The sequence below is a fragment of the Neodiprion fabricii genome, chromosome 2 (genome assembly GCF_021155785.1).
Source record: "Neodiprion fabricii isolate iyNeoFabr1 chromosome 2, iyNeoFabr1.1, whole genome shotgun sequence".
Taxonomy (NCBI): Eukaryota; Metazoa; Arthropoda; class Insecta; order Hymenoptera; family Diprionidae; genus Neodiprion; species Neodiprion fabricii.
The window spans coordinates 30,516,974-30,531,282 of NC_060240.1; the positions used below are offsets into that span (position 1 = coordinate 30,516,974).

The window sequence follows — 14,309 nt, forward strand, 5'->3', positions numbered from 1 at the left end:
TAATTCAGTTTTCGTTTGACAGAGGATTTCAAAAAGAAATTCAATAAGTATATATTCGATTCGATAGAAAAACACACCATCTGTGTATTAATGCATAAATTGTATTATTGTATGTACATTGTACAAGTATCACGTTTTGAAACAACTGTTATTTCCATAACTGACAGTCACTACGAGTTTTTCTATTTTTTTTCTGGCAATTGAAATTATAACTTGACAAATATATTTTTTCGTTTCGTTTCATCAGGCGATAAAATCAGATGTTTGTCACAAATTAAGAAATTGGCAGTTAAAATCGTTGTACCTAACATTTGTATCTATTTGGTGTAACATTAATTTCAATGTTGCGCGTTGTCATTTCATCAAACGTAGAATCTGTTATTATTCCTCTGAAACTAAAAATTCCTCGAATTAACGATTAATAAAATTTAGAATATCGTTTATGTGGATTCGCAATCTTAAGCGGACATCGAGGCTCGGAATTTTTTAACGCGACTGTCCCTCAGATGTTACCTACTATAAAATTTGCTAGAGCCCATAAGTAAAAGTTCGCCTGTAGCATGCAGGTCGTTTAGCGCGCTTTGTCGTACGCGCGCTAAATTCACAGTTATATTTATTAACTTAGAGAGAGAGAGAAAGAGAAAAAGAGGGGGAAATAGGAAAGAGAAGGCAGAGTCTTCCGTGTATAAAGGAAAAGTCGGATGAACTTTGTTTATTCGTTCAAAACCTTAAGCGCGATATTATAAATACGATTTATTGATGACGACGTGTGTTAAGAGGTGACAAAATAATTATCTATTTCAGAAGAAACAGAAAAATAATGTAAATCCAATGATAATGAAAAAACAACAGAGAAAATCGTGTACCGCCGCGCTTGAAACGAACCAGCAGTTTTTTTTTTCCCAGAAGACTATCATGGAAATCTGATCAACAAGCTCATTGTAATTTAGAAATTAAACAAACACGATGTTATTCCATCGGTGGAAGTATTGTTTAGAGAATCATGGCATGATTGGGAACGAGGAGATTCTGTTTGAACTTGACTGAAAAAAAAAAAGTTGCAAAATAAAGAAAAAAAGAGGAAAACAGAAGAATCTCGAAATCGACACATGTTGGCTCTGTACGCGCGTATACCTGAACGGAGGGATGATAAAAAGAAGTGGAGAAATGTGAATAAAAATAGGAATTCGAAGAGAAATAGAATGGCGAATATGTAGGTCGTCTGGTCTAGTTTTCTGCGGCATGGATCATTGCCGACTTCGTGCACTTGGCGGTCTTGATATTGGTAGTGGCCCTCGTCGATCGTAAAGTTCTTGGTGTTCTTCGGCATAACGTGAACGCGGCCGCCGGAGCCCCACGTAAGATAAACGTGCTGCCGCCTAGCGGATTCTGCCGTTGGCCTGCCGTGCTTGCAGTTGATTGCGTTGAGTCAGTTGTTTCGCGTAAACCCAAGTGGGTTTGCGTATCGGCCAGTGCCGGGTTTTTCTATCGTATTTACGACATTGTTTCGATTCTCCACCGTCTGACGTGGGGAAAAAAAAAATAAGAAAATTTCGTAACTATGCCATTTTTCGAACACCGCGAATATCCAGCGACGACGGCGATTCGTCTGGTTATCGCGGCGACGTAAACAACCCAGGAGAACCCAGACTTTGTGTGTGCGGTGTGCTGCGCCGCGGTGTGTCGTGCAAGTGCAAACGCGTCTGCTAAATAAGTGGGAAGAGAGTAGAGTCGAGTCGCCCTCGGCTAGTTGCAACTTGCCTGCTTGTTTCTACGAAACTGGGATAGATTTTTACCCTGTGCGTGCGACTGTCTGTGTCAGGTGTGAAGTGTGCGACGGTAAACGACGTCGCAACAATTCGCTACTCGGTGATTTTGTACGTATCAACGTCGCCTCTATGTACCTATGCGTGGTGACAATCGCTAAGCAATGTAACCCCCATCGTGACGTCACGTACCTAATCAAGTGCACACACACATAGGTAGACGCAACTAAGGACGGGAACAGCGCGCGCGCGCCGCGCGCCTCTCTACACGTATTATTGCACCCGTGGACCGTGGATCGTGGTAATATACGCGCAACATTTGTTATTTCTCCACGTTGTTGGTGCTCCAGTATTTACGCGACTCTGATCGGTCTTCTTACCTTGTATTTTCTTTCTCTCTGCGTATATTATTCGCAGATGCGCAAAACGTATACACCTCTAACACAACGCGGTACTATACTATATAGCGAGTGAGTGGGAGTGATTTTTTGCAAGCGGTATTAATTGAATACTCGCGTGAGTTTTTGAAGGAAGATTAGAAGATTCGGAGGGATTGAAAATCGCGACGACGTCGACGACGGCGGCGAGGTTGATGTTGTTGGGAATAATAGGTACCGAGGTGTTTAGCAATGAAAATTGATGTCACCGCGTAAACCCGGTTATTTCAATTTCATTTCCATGCAATTCCAGACTGTCTCGGATTACTGCGGTGTCCGTGAAGCAGACGTAAAAAAGAAGGGACAATTTTTATAGCGCGGTTGTCGGTCTCGCGAAACGAGTCAGTTCGTGATTCTTCGTCGTGTCTGTCTACGTTATCCTTTCCGCTCTTTCTAGCCTCTCGAGAGATTCTAGTTTCTAGTTCATACTCTCGGAAGCAGTTCGAGCGACGCGGGCTGTTCGTACATGCTACACATATCCTGCATCGCGTATTCGCAGTTTCGAGTTAACATTCTCGAATTTTCGCACGTGCAACGGCTCCCCTTGATCCGGTGTCGGGATCAACAAAACTTCGCATTTAACTAAACCTTCTGCTGACCCTGGTGACTGACCAACCGACTCGGTACTTACCTGCGTACATTACATACACACTCACTCGACTAATTGCAAGCCCGAATGGAAACAAAAATGTATTACGCGATAAGAGGCTTAACGAAACTGATTCTGAGCCAAAAAACGCACGTAACAGCCATTATTCGGTGTTGTCGGAATGACAATGCGGCGTAAATCATCTGTTCTTCTTCTCGTTGTTCTAAACCCCGTCTCTTTTTTCAATCTCTGAACATCTAACCGATATCGAATCGACCGAAGTGTCGTCGTAGCTTTGTCGATCCTTGCACGAATCATCTTGATCATAGATAAAAGAAATGAGTGTTATCGTGCCGAAATACGATCGTTAAATTACCGGATACCACTTTCGACATTTGATCGTGATAACTCCGCGCGCTGTCAGTTAACAAATCGACCAAATGTTTCTAAAATTCCGTGATTTCCGTTTTTTGCAAAAGTTATCTTGATCCCTCTCTCGCGTCTCAGGTCGTCGTCACGTCATTTCAACTGTTTTAAGTCCGTTTCGATCAACGCTCTCCGTTCTTACCAAACAGCATGATTTGTGGCTTTTGAGGTTATGGTTACGAAACCTCAACTCTTCAGTTTCTACACCGTCAATTCGGCCGAAAGAAATATATTTAAACAATTTTCATTCGCTCCTCCGATTCTGACGTATGCTTATTTATATTACGACGTGTCATCGTGTGGTTATTACTGTCAATTTCAAAACGCAAATTCTTTCCCCGAAATTTATCCGATTCTCGTTTATTTTTTATATTTTTTATTATTCCAGCCCCCCCCCCCCCCCCCCCCCCCCCCCTCCCACTCATTTGTTATTAGTGTTTATCTTTTATTCGACGAACATATTGGGTTTCTCTGTGCAGATTTGGGTCGACGACGACGACGACGACGTGAATATTGAATCTAGGTCGGATGTGACGTGTTTTCTCTGACCTCCACGGATTTATACACGTATTATTTAAAAAGATCGACGACGCTATTTGTCTAGCAATCAGTGTGTGCGTGTCCCGTGTGTGTGTTATACTACCGTTGCTCTTGTGCCGCGACGGACGAAGTAAACCAGTGATTACATGTATAACCAAAATATATGTATAACAATGCATACGTCCGTCTCTACTATCTGGTTTTCTACGATAAGCAAGATGAATTAATTTTATTGTCGATTTAACTTGAAAAAATTTATTTATAAATTGAAACGTGGTGGGTGAAGGAAAAAAAAAAAAAAAAAAAATAATTCGTGGAGAAGAAACCCCAAGTTGTGTCGATGCATATAACACGGAGAAAAAAAGTGTGAAATTTATACCTGTGTCTTGTGTATATTACTGTAGAAGGGGATTTATAAAATGGTTCGTGCCGAGGCTGACTAGTGATAGTGGTGTTGATATATATATATATATATATATACATACGCATATATGCCTATGCATGTATGTATATATATATATTTGTATATGATTGTTAGAAAATAAAAAAATACTATTGCGAGAAAGGTAAATTAATTGATGCGCTAACGAAGCGTAAAATAGTAAAGTGTAATATTTAAAAACTACTACAACGAGAAGAAAAAAAATAAGAAAAAAGAAAATAACGACGACAGTGTGTTGATCAGTTTAGTTTATAAAGTACATCAGTGATCACGGATTTCTCTTCGCTCTATCATCTCTCGCCCAACCTCGATGAGAGGAGGCACATGTCAATTGCTGCTGCTGAAAATGCAGGGTGAGTTATTGTTTTTTTATTTTATTTTTTTTTATTTTTTATTCATAGTTATTCAATATATTTCTCTGTTTCCGTCTCAACCGGTGCCGTACCCTTGAAAAATTTCTAGAAATTCCAATTGTGCAAAGTAATTGTAATACATCAGATATATCTGTATATATGTTACATATTTCGTATTGAGTAACGGTCGCCAACGTCGTCGTCGTTTCAGATCATCTATATAATCTGTGTTTTCTAGAACGATCGCGGCTGCGAGTATATAAAATATGTATACACGTATGACGTCATAGAGAGTTTAACTTCGCACGTATTAATATATTTTGCTGCTTGTTTTTTTATTTTTATATATATAGAAAGTATAGTATAGAAAGTATATAGTATAGAAATACACGATACAACGAAAGGGTATCGACAGCAAGTAGCCTGTGTAGCCAGAGTTTGTCTTAATAGCCTCCTCTCGACGACTGCTGATTTATTACACTGTAATTCTACACAAACATCTACCAACCATCGGTTTCTCTATTGCATCCTTTGAGGTATTCGACGATTCGTTACAGTTGATTTAAACAACGTGTATAAATTATACAGCGCTTTGTTCATTTGCATTAAATGTACACATGTTCATTTTTTCCTTTACTCCGAGTACCACTTGCCACCGCAAGCGGTTCACAAATAAGTGTACTCGTATATTATCTAGCCGGCCAGTCTTCTTATCAGTCTGTAACGATATCGTTGAATATGCTGCGAAATGTGCCACCTCCTGCTACCGTCATTCCGACGACGACGACTTTATAAATATGCGTACCCTATGTATTATTATGTATTGTAGATGTACGCGCAGGTAATTCTTGCTCGCTTGCTCGTGCGATCGTTGCAAGTGCCAAGTCAACCTCGGTTCAGTTCCTAGCATGCGGCTGACAACGACGACGCGACCTTAACCATTTCTTGATCTCTTTTAATACCCCCCCCCCAATCTTTGTACCGTCGAGATCGTTATCGCGATGAGTGAATTTGATAAGCTTCTTTCCATTTTATTTAGGAACATTTTTTCCTCCCGCGACAAGAGATGCATTTTTTACTTTTGAGGTTTTCGAAATCTGAATTTATCATCAAGATATATAACACATTTTTCTCAGCAGCGTCGTTTATTTATTCTCTAATCAACGGTCTTGGAACAAGATTGCGTACGAGCATTTTCTTTGTCCTTCTGGGTTTGGTTACGATAGTTGAGAGACGGTTAGTTATTGCGAAAGTTTCCTCATCGTGATTTTACTGCGTGAAATATAAAATAATGGAGAAAGGGCAACTCTCGCGTCAGTATTAAGAGTGAGAGACGGCGATACGGAGAAGACCTTGTGTGTTGAATGTGTGTTAAAATGTCGCACCTTATTATACACTCGTTTTTAATTTAAATGTACAAAAATAACAAGCTTCTGATCGCTCGTTCGTTATTGAGACACATTTAACGCCGGGGCATGTCAATCAATCCTTGAACAACCGGGCTGCTGCTACCTTTTCGTTGCTACCGTATATTGCGGCAGATTTTTCATAGAAATACGTGACTGACGGGCCAACCCAGTGACAATAATTGTATTAACAAATTTCTGAAAGTCACAAGCAAAGCCGCCTTACGTTTGTCACAACAACGCTGCCAAGTTTCACTGATTATACCTATATCAGCGCGCCACATTGCCAAATCTTATGCACTATACCTGTGTCTATACCTATATACAGCTTGTCTATTCGGTTTATTGTTAGTCCCACCAATGGCGTCATATCGAGAAGAAAATTCGATTATGAAAACATTGAATTTCGTACTAATTGTTTGAAATGTGTGTCAAGAGTCAATTCAAATGCTTTCACGACTGGATTGAAATTTAATCTGTATTTCTCTTCAATTATAATGCGATTTTCGTTTCACTTCATTGTTTTCATTTTGTCATTTTTTTTTTTCCCACGAACACTTTTTTTTAATCACTGAAATATCAATGCTAGACAGTCTTCCATTATTTCTGCATAACTTTAACGCGCATCAGTTTCAATGTAATTAATTAGAATCTTAATCAAAGTACTCAACGGTAATATGTGTATAGTTTGTATATAGTTTGAATATGGGACTTTTTGTTTTGCCCTTCGTACTAAGGCAGTCCTCCAAGAGCAATGAAGACGATAAATAGTAATAACAGTAACCTTAATATATAGAGCATGCACATATAATCAGCTTAAATAACTTGTTACTAGTAAGATAGAGAAAGAGAAAGAGAAAGAGAGCGAGAGAGTGAAAGAGAGGGAGAAGGGATTCCGGGATGGGAGAGGGGTGACACATTGAGACCTGGGAAAATGTATATCTTGCTCTTTATATAGAAATCAAACCATTATTGGAACTACACGTTTGAAACGTATAATTTATCGCGTGATAGAAGCAGCACCAGCAGCAGCAGCACCGATGTACGTTATACGTATACCATGTAGCTATATTTATAGCCTGAGAGTATATAGGACCTTTGGAGAAACAGAATTATTAAAAACTGTGGCGAGTGTAATTTCGTTCTCTAACAAGCGTTGATGCCGTATTAATTATTTATTTCTTATGCATTTACTCGTTTGTATTTAGTTCCCCTCCCCCTCCCTCCCCCCCTCGCCGACGTCTTTTAATAAATGTATTTTCGCTTTAATTACACCTTCTTGTACGTGGCGAATTGCCAGGTATATCTTCTCTTTTTCTTTTCTCATTTCGCCTATGTAATTAAGATTTCTTGGTAACTCTGCTGACGCACCTACCATCCGCCTATATGAATACCTTCTAAATGTATATGCGTGCGTGTGTGTGTGTAAAAGTCACTCAATTCTTCGTCAATTTTTCGGTCGTCGTTTACTTCAACTAATATCGATCAATTATGCAAACAGCAGGGGGAGTTGTTGCCGAATGTGTTTTTAATCATAATGCAAAAAACTATACAGATAGAGAGACATGTTACGGATTTGGGGGGGGGGGGGGGGGGGGGGGGGGGGTAGTAGATGTCGGACAGAAGGTAGATCCAACCAATTCAAACTATCTTTGCAAGTTGCGTTTGGTGGCCGCGTGACATACAGTATATAATATGTTTCAATGCTAACGTGGAGAAAGTGGACCACACTCGCCCCGCTGCTGGTTGCTTGCTTACTCGCTGTGCCGAGTATACATATATATCATAATCTCTGCATTGTGTTGCGTAACTATACGGAGCAGCCAACTTGTAACTTGGTTCGTACGGTTCGTTCGTTCATTGCTGAGGGTGTATTATTAATAATAATATCAACACGTGCATGCGACATACGACGCGTGTGTTATTATTCGTTTCGAAAAGACGTTGCGGGAGGATGAAAAATATGTCTACTTACGTGTGTACGTTCATTAACCAAACCAGTTGGTTTGTGTGCGTACCTGCGCCATTAGTCATGATTCCTTAAACGATCTTGCATTATATCCCATGGTATCCAAACTCCGTTTATCCAGTCATTTCTTCTACGCGCTAATGAAAAATGACAGCAAGAGCGCGACGTCGACGATTAGAGGATTTGACAATTTATCGAGAGTCGTTGATATTGTTGCTACGAATAGCGGGACTTGGGAATTTCTACTTTGAAAAATACGGCACAAATTATAGTTTTATTTTGTAGCTTTTTTCGGTCGATGGTGTTGTGGTGTTCATCGTGGTGGCGACGATGGACTTTGCCCGCGTCCAAAGGCGACAAAGATAGTAGAAAAGTACCGCTGCTGCTGCTGCTGCTGCTGCTACGATTGGATAAGTCAGGCAGGGGAAAGAGAAGAGCCTTCTTGGGTTTAGAGCTTTAAATAGAACGAACAGCTGACCATGAGTCTCATCTCTATTTTAACGATTAAAACGTGTTTCGTGCGGTGCGCTTGCTTTTGCGAAATGAGTAATGAAAACGTTTGAAATTTTATCTTTATCCAATTCCCTCCTACGTGCGAGACGATTTTTCATTTACTTATCTATTACCGTTGTTGTTGTTACTATTATTATTATTATTATTATTAGTCTTTTGCACTTTTGTTCGTCGATAAAAAATCAGCGATAAATATCTTTTCTTTACACAGGGATGATCTTAAATAATAGTAATCACTTCTCGGCGATTATGGTGCGTGTGCAACTTTAAAGTTTTTCCCGTTTCATGATATGTTTTCGTCTCTCTCCTTCTCTCCTCGCATGCACTTATACTTATGCACAACTCCTTTCCCGCGGGAATTAAGGCAAGGCGTCGTCGTCGTCTGTCGATTTCGATTTTAGAAATCGCGTCTATCTGCGAGTTACGTCAGAGGTTGTCTGCTGCTGTGCTGCTGATGCAGAACTTGAGGCAAGAGAAGAAGCGGGCCGTCGATACTTTTTGCTCCCACCCGCTCTAGTCTCCGTTTCGCTGTTACGAATTATAGCGAAACGCTCTGCAGTTACCTGGAGCGGCATCATCATCGTTATCATTATCATCATCATTATCATCAGCACCCCCTCAGGGTCAGCCGCAAAGCTCGGTCTTATAATCGTCCGAATACATTATCTACAATATTATACTTGTCTCGAAAATTTCGTATGCATTTGAATTCACATTTTCTTTCACTCGTGACCCTGTAAAATGATAAGTAGTTGTTGTCGATGGTGTGCGTTCCTTGCAAAGGCAACGTGCAACGTTACTTAGACGAAATATTATTCGTTGACTTTTCTTTTTTTTTTTTTTTTTTATTTCTCGCCAAATTTGTATCGATTTTTTTCTTGCAAAGGTGCAGTTCACTCTGGGGAGATAATATTTACCACAAAGAGGGCGGGAAGGGAGGGGTGGGGGTTGTGAGAAATGAAACTGCAACTAGAAGGCAAGAAGGAAGGAGAGAAATTTGTGAAAAAGATTATACTTATCGTTAAAGTGACGCGCGAACGTGACCCCGTTATAATTGTTACTTATATGGACGTTATACAAGGCGGTGCACAGTTGTTGGATTGTTATATTATTATAGGTGTACGGCAGCAGCAACAGCAGTGCGTGCCTTACAAATTATTCCATCCTATTCTCTCTTGGTGAAGTTTCTTTGAGTACGACGAAGAGAGGAATATAATATAGTTGATGCGTGTATACCTGTAACGTATAATATGTACTCGTCTTTGAATGCGGAGGCCGGCCGATGCACGTCTACGTATATCACACATGTAGAAATGCGCGTATGAAATATGTGTACTTATATGTATAACAACAGCTGCGAACACAGTTCTCAGGATAATAAAAATAATACCTGTGTGAGTGTGTGTGTGTGTTATATATACCGGAGACAAATATTTTTTCGAAAAAAAAAAAAAGAAAGGAAAAAAAAATTACGTACATGTGATGCGAGGAATGATCGTAACGATTATAAAGTCGTAACGATAAGTCGCGCACAAAAGAGTGCCGATCTTTAATGCAGAACTACATTTAATAGTACAATTGATACGCGAAAAAAAAATTCATCTGTCTCTTCTGGACAACGACGAGATTTTTCGTGGTACTGGTGATGATGATGATGATGATGATGATGATGATGATGATGATGCCGTGAGAATTGCAGTTGATACACGTTATAATATATACTCGTATTATATATACCTTCATGTCGCACGATGGAGTGAAGTTTCTCTCTCAAAGGTTTATTACGCTGCTGCGCTCAAAAATTTTTTTTTTTTTTTTTTCACACATATAAATACACATACCTGTTACATGTGCCGCATCGTCTGTATAACTGAATGGTGTATGTTGTACATAGCGATAATCTTATCAATCGTATCGTGAAAACACGACGCGTATTATATGCATACGTTGACGTTGCTTTGGTCTTGTTTTTTTCATCATCCACTTTCGCTGTAAATATAAACATCCATCCGCGGCGATTAATTATACAAAATGATAATCATAATTATCGAAGAAGAAGAGTAAAAGAAATAAACAATTTCGAAAATACAAGTATATCGCGTTATAATAATGTGTATGTTGTTCTTGTTATTCGTTGAAAGTTTGTCGATGATTGATTAGAAATGTATATTGTAATGTGAAATCTTGGAAGTTTTTTTTTTTTTTTTTTTTTTAAATTTTTTTTTCGTTCTCTCCTTTCGAACGAAATGCAATTTCAACACAATTGTTTTACACGCGAGCATTGATTTCTAAACTTGGAATTTACTTGCAATTCCCGCGCCCAGACTTTTCGCGTCGATGAATCTTGTGTTCTTAGCTAATCGTCAAAATTATATAAGCCTGGATCTGAACGTTTTTTTTTTTTTTTTTCGTCAAATAGATCCACCAATTACAAAATCACTCTGTTTCAATCTTCAATTCTATGAAAACGAACCTCCTCGCATCTACTATAATTTCACACGTTTCTAATAATTTTATCGGAGACTCTTTGTAAACAGAATATCTTGAAGCGTTATATTAATTTCGTTATTACACCGGTCGATCAGAATTTTAAGTCTGGGTGCTAGATATCGAAATTTTGATTTCCTCCACGCAATTAGATGAAAGAAATTTTTTTTTTTTTTATGAGGCGAAGTTTGGTTTTTATTTTAACGCGGTTGCCACTCCAGCTGCTTATACTATCAACCGAAAACTTCAAGACTTACTCATCGACGTAAAAATGACAAAAACAAACTTTATAAGTAACAATTGAAGATTTTGGTTATTATTCGATGGATATACAATCAAATTTTATTCATATTTATTTGTCGACTGTATTGTCAATGACCTTGTTCTCTCTGTTACGTACACATCTCCGATTAATTTCACCTTGTCTCTGTATTCCTTCCCTTATTCTTACTTCCCCGATTCTTCAGTTTGAATTTTGCCGCTCCATGGTTATCGTTTTTCCGTAGACGAAGAGCGCCGCATCTCTTCCGGTGTGAGAGAAAGGACATTTAAAGTTATTGTTCGCGTGAATCAATGCCGGGGAATGGTAGGTGGTGGTGGTGGTGGTGGTGGTGGTGGTGCATCAGCGCCACGTTCCTCCTCCATCTCGTTCGGTCGTTTGGTGCAGCTGCGGAGGAGAGGAACAGGCATCAGCATCAGCATCAGCATCAGCATCAGCAGCAGCAACTTCGGCAAGCGAATTGAGATGCGGCCAAACTTTTGCGAGGGGCAGTGACTCCTGCAGCGGGGCATGCCTTAACCTTGACAAGCGTTCTTAAATTAGGTTTACGTTCTGTTCGAAAGCGGAGTTTACGAGCCCCGTTGTTGCCGTTAAACTGCATCTCTCTGTGAATTAACAAACGTATTAAAACCGAACGGAGATCCCACGTAGGGCGAAGAAAATTTTGGAGGAGAATTAAAAAAGGCTGTCGCGAGTAGTTACCTGCAACCAAATATTACAAAGAGAGTAAAAAATTGGAGAAAAACTGCCGCTTCTTCCCTGCATAATTATTTATCGTTTAAGAATTTTTTTTTATTTTCATTTCCATTTTTATTTTTATTTCTTTATGAAAAACGCTGACAGCCTTTTCGAAGTCTGATATTCGATTCTCTCATTGTATACTCGGTGCGAGATCTGCGAAGAAACGAAATTCTGTAGATAACGTATCGGCACTTTTTTTCTTCGTTATTTCAAATTTTTATTTATTTATTATCATTGGTTATAGTTAATTTTTTAAGAACAGTTTTTTTTTTCTCTACTCGAATGAAAATCGTCTTCTTGTACTTTTGTACGGATATGAAACGATGATTTTCGACATTCGTACACGTTCTCCGAAAATCATTTCTTGTTTATCTTTTCGTGATGACAACATATTCGTTGCTGTCGCTTTTCGGTCGCAGGTTATTCGTGACGTAAGAACGCGTAGTATTACAAGTTGTTGCTGCTGCTGCTGTCGCCTCGATGGTAAGACGTAATTTTTGTTTAAACTGCAATCGTGAAATCATATGTAATGCGGGAGTTTCAAAATACGGACAAATTTAGGAATACCTGTCATCTTGCTTTTTATACGCCACATACTTGAACTTCGTGCTACAGCAGCAGCGGCCGAATAAAACGGAATACTACGCAGTGGCGGTTATTGTTTAGACCACGTGGTGCTCGATATGCGGGAGGAAAAAGAGAGGAAGAGAGATAGAAAGACAGAGGCAGAGATAGTGAGAAAGAGAGAGAGCGAGAGAGAGAGAGAGAGAGAGAGAGAGAGAGAGAGAGAGAGAGAGACTAAAAATATGTTCTAGATATAATATTCAGCTTATTCTATGTTACGCAAAATGTAAATCGGGGAATATTGAGTTACGTAATGTGCGGTGGATAATATTATCGTTGATCTTGTTACACGATAATTATATTGGATACTTGAAAGACATATTTGAAGATTACCATTCCCTGTTGAAACAGTGCTTACATAATAACACAAGGAAAACCCCGGGAGAATTATTAGTGGTATTAATGTATTATTATTATTATTATTATTATACCATACCGTTATGTGTTCCTTGAAATTTAAGCGCGTGTTATGTATAATATATATATATATACGTATATTGTATATTATATACCTTTGATGTCTCTTGCGTCGTCGTTGGTCATCTTCGTTGCAGCTTCGGCAAACCGTTGAAATTATCACGGTGACACAATCAGAGAAACGACACGACGACGACGAATTATAGAAGTACAGAGAGAATATGCTTTATTTACTATTAATAAACGTATATTCGGATATGGTGTAACAAATGTTTTGTTATTATTATAAAATTTTATTCGAGCCAAATAATGATCGATAGAAATTTGTTAACAGTTAACAAATTATTTTTGGATCAACTTGAATTTGATAATAATAACGAAACATTTGTTTTGCCATATCCACGTATGCATACGTTTGTTATTAACAGTGAATGAACTGTTTACTCGGTGTACCGTCGGACTTCGAGGAGTGGAAGACTCGACGTTTTGTTTAGAAAGTTTGTTCGGAAGGTCGCGATATCTTTTCTGTCGTTACACGGTGTGTATGCGCGCAACACACTACCCTGTAGTAAATATAATCATTTTCAATGTAGGTACGTTGTTTTAACGCTTATTAAGGCGAAGTAGTATAGTTTTTTTATTGAGTTATCAGTACCGATGCACGTAACATTGTTTCCAGTTTTGTTTTCACACCTATTCGCCCCCGGGGATTCAAATTAATGGCCTTGTATTAGATTTTTCCATTCGTACAACGTAGGTGGGTTTAGACGACATATTTTTTCAAACGGTTATTCGATTCTCAGTATTCCTTCCGCCGCTGAAAATTAAATCCTTCGTTCGTTAGTATTGTCATTTTTTTTTCCCCCATTTCAATCCAAATTCTTATTCTCGGTTCAAAAATGACGCGCATACTTTTTTTTGGAGGTAATTATGATGTTTTATCAATCGTAAGTAAATTAACAATGTTATTAAATATTACGTATAGATATGTAATCCCGTTTCGTACTATGCTTATAATATTCAAAGACACAAATTACGCTTGTCAGAGTATACGTCCATGAATGTTCGAATTTTTCCGCTGTGCGGCTTTCAAACAATCGTTGCTACGCATCGTTGAACGGGTGCTGAAATCTCCAATAAACTTGATTTACAAAAGCAAGCAAAGTATTCGCAAATAAATGTAAAAATAAATTCTTGATTTTTTTGTTTCCTCTTCACCTCAACATTTTGATTTTCCCCAATTTTTACGTGATCAGACGTTTGGATTTATTAGTTATTTTTTTTTTTTTTTTGTCCTCTTCTGCTCGACTATTTTTACT

The 14,309-nt window shown here is 38.7% G+C and overlaps 1 protein-coding gene across 13 annotated transcripts in view; it reads left to right on the top strand.

The window, feature by feature from the left end:
* The first annotated feature begins 1,407 nt into the window (after positions 1–1,407).
* LOC124175163 (nuclear receptor coactivator 1-like) overlaps positions 1,408–14,309 on the top strand; it is a 64,073-nt gene continuing 51,171 nt past the window's right edge. For 3 of the 13 annotated variants that reach the window (XM_046555131.1, XM_046555128.1, XM_046555130.1), the window contains exons 1-2: positions 1,410–1,877; positions 3,698–4,553. In XM_046555131.1, coding sequence (XP_046411087.1) covers positions 4,525–4,553 — 29 coding nt within the window. In that variant the 5' untranslated portion in view covers positions 1,410–1,877; positions 3,698–4,524. Of the gene's footprint in view, positions 2,068–2,089; positions 2,237–2,258; positions 2,378–2,571; positions 2,827–3,697; positions 4,554–14,309 lie in introns of those variants that run through there. The other 10 variants (XM_046555132.1, XM_046555134.1, XM_046555122.1 and 7 more) reach the window with 9 other exon arrangements.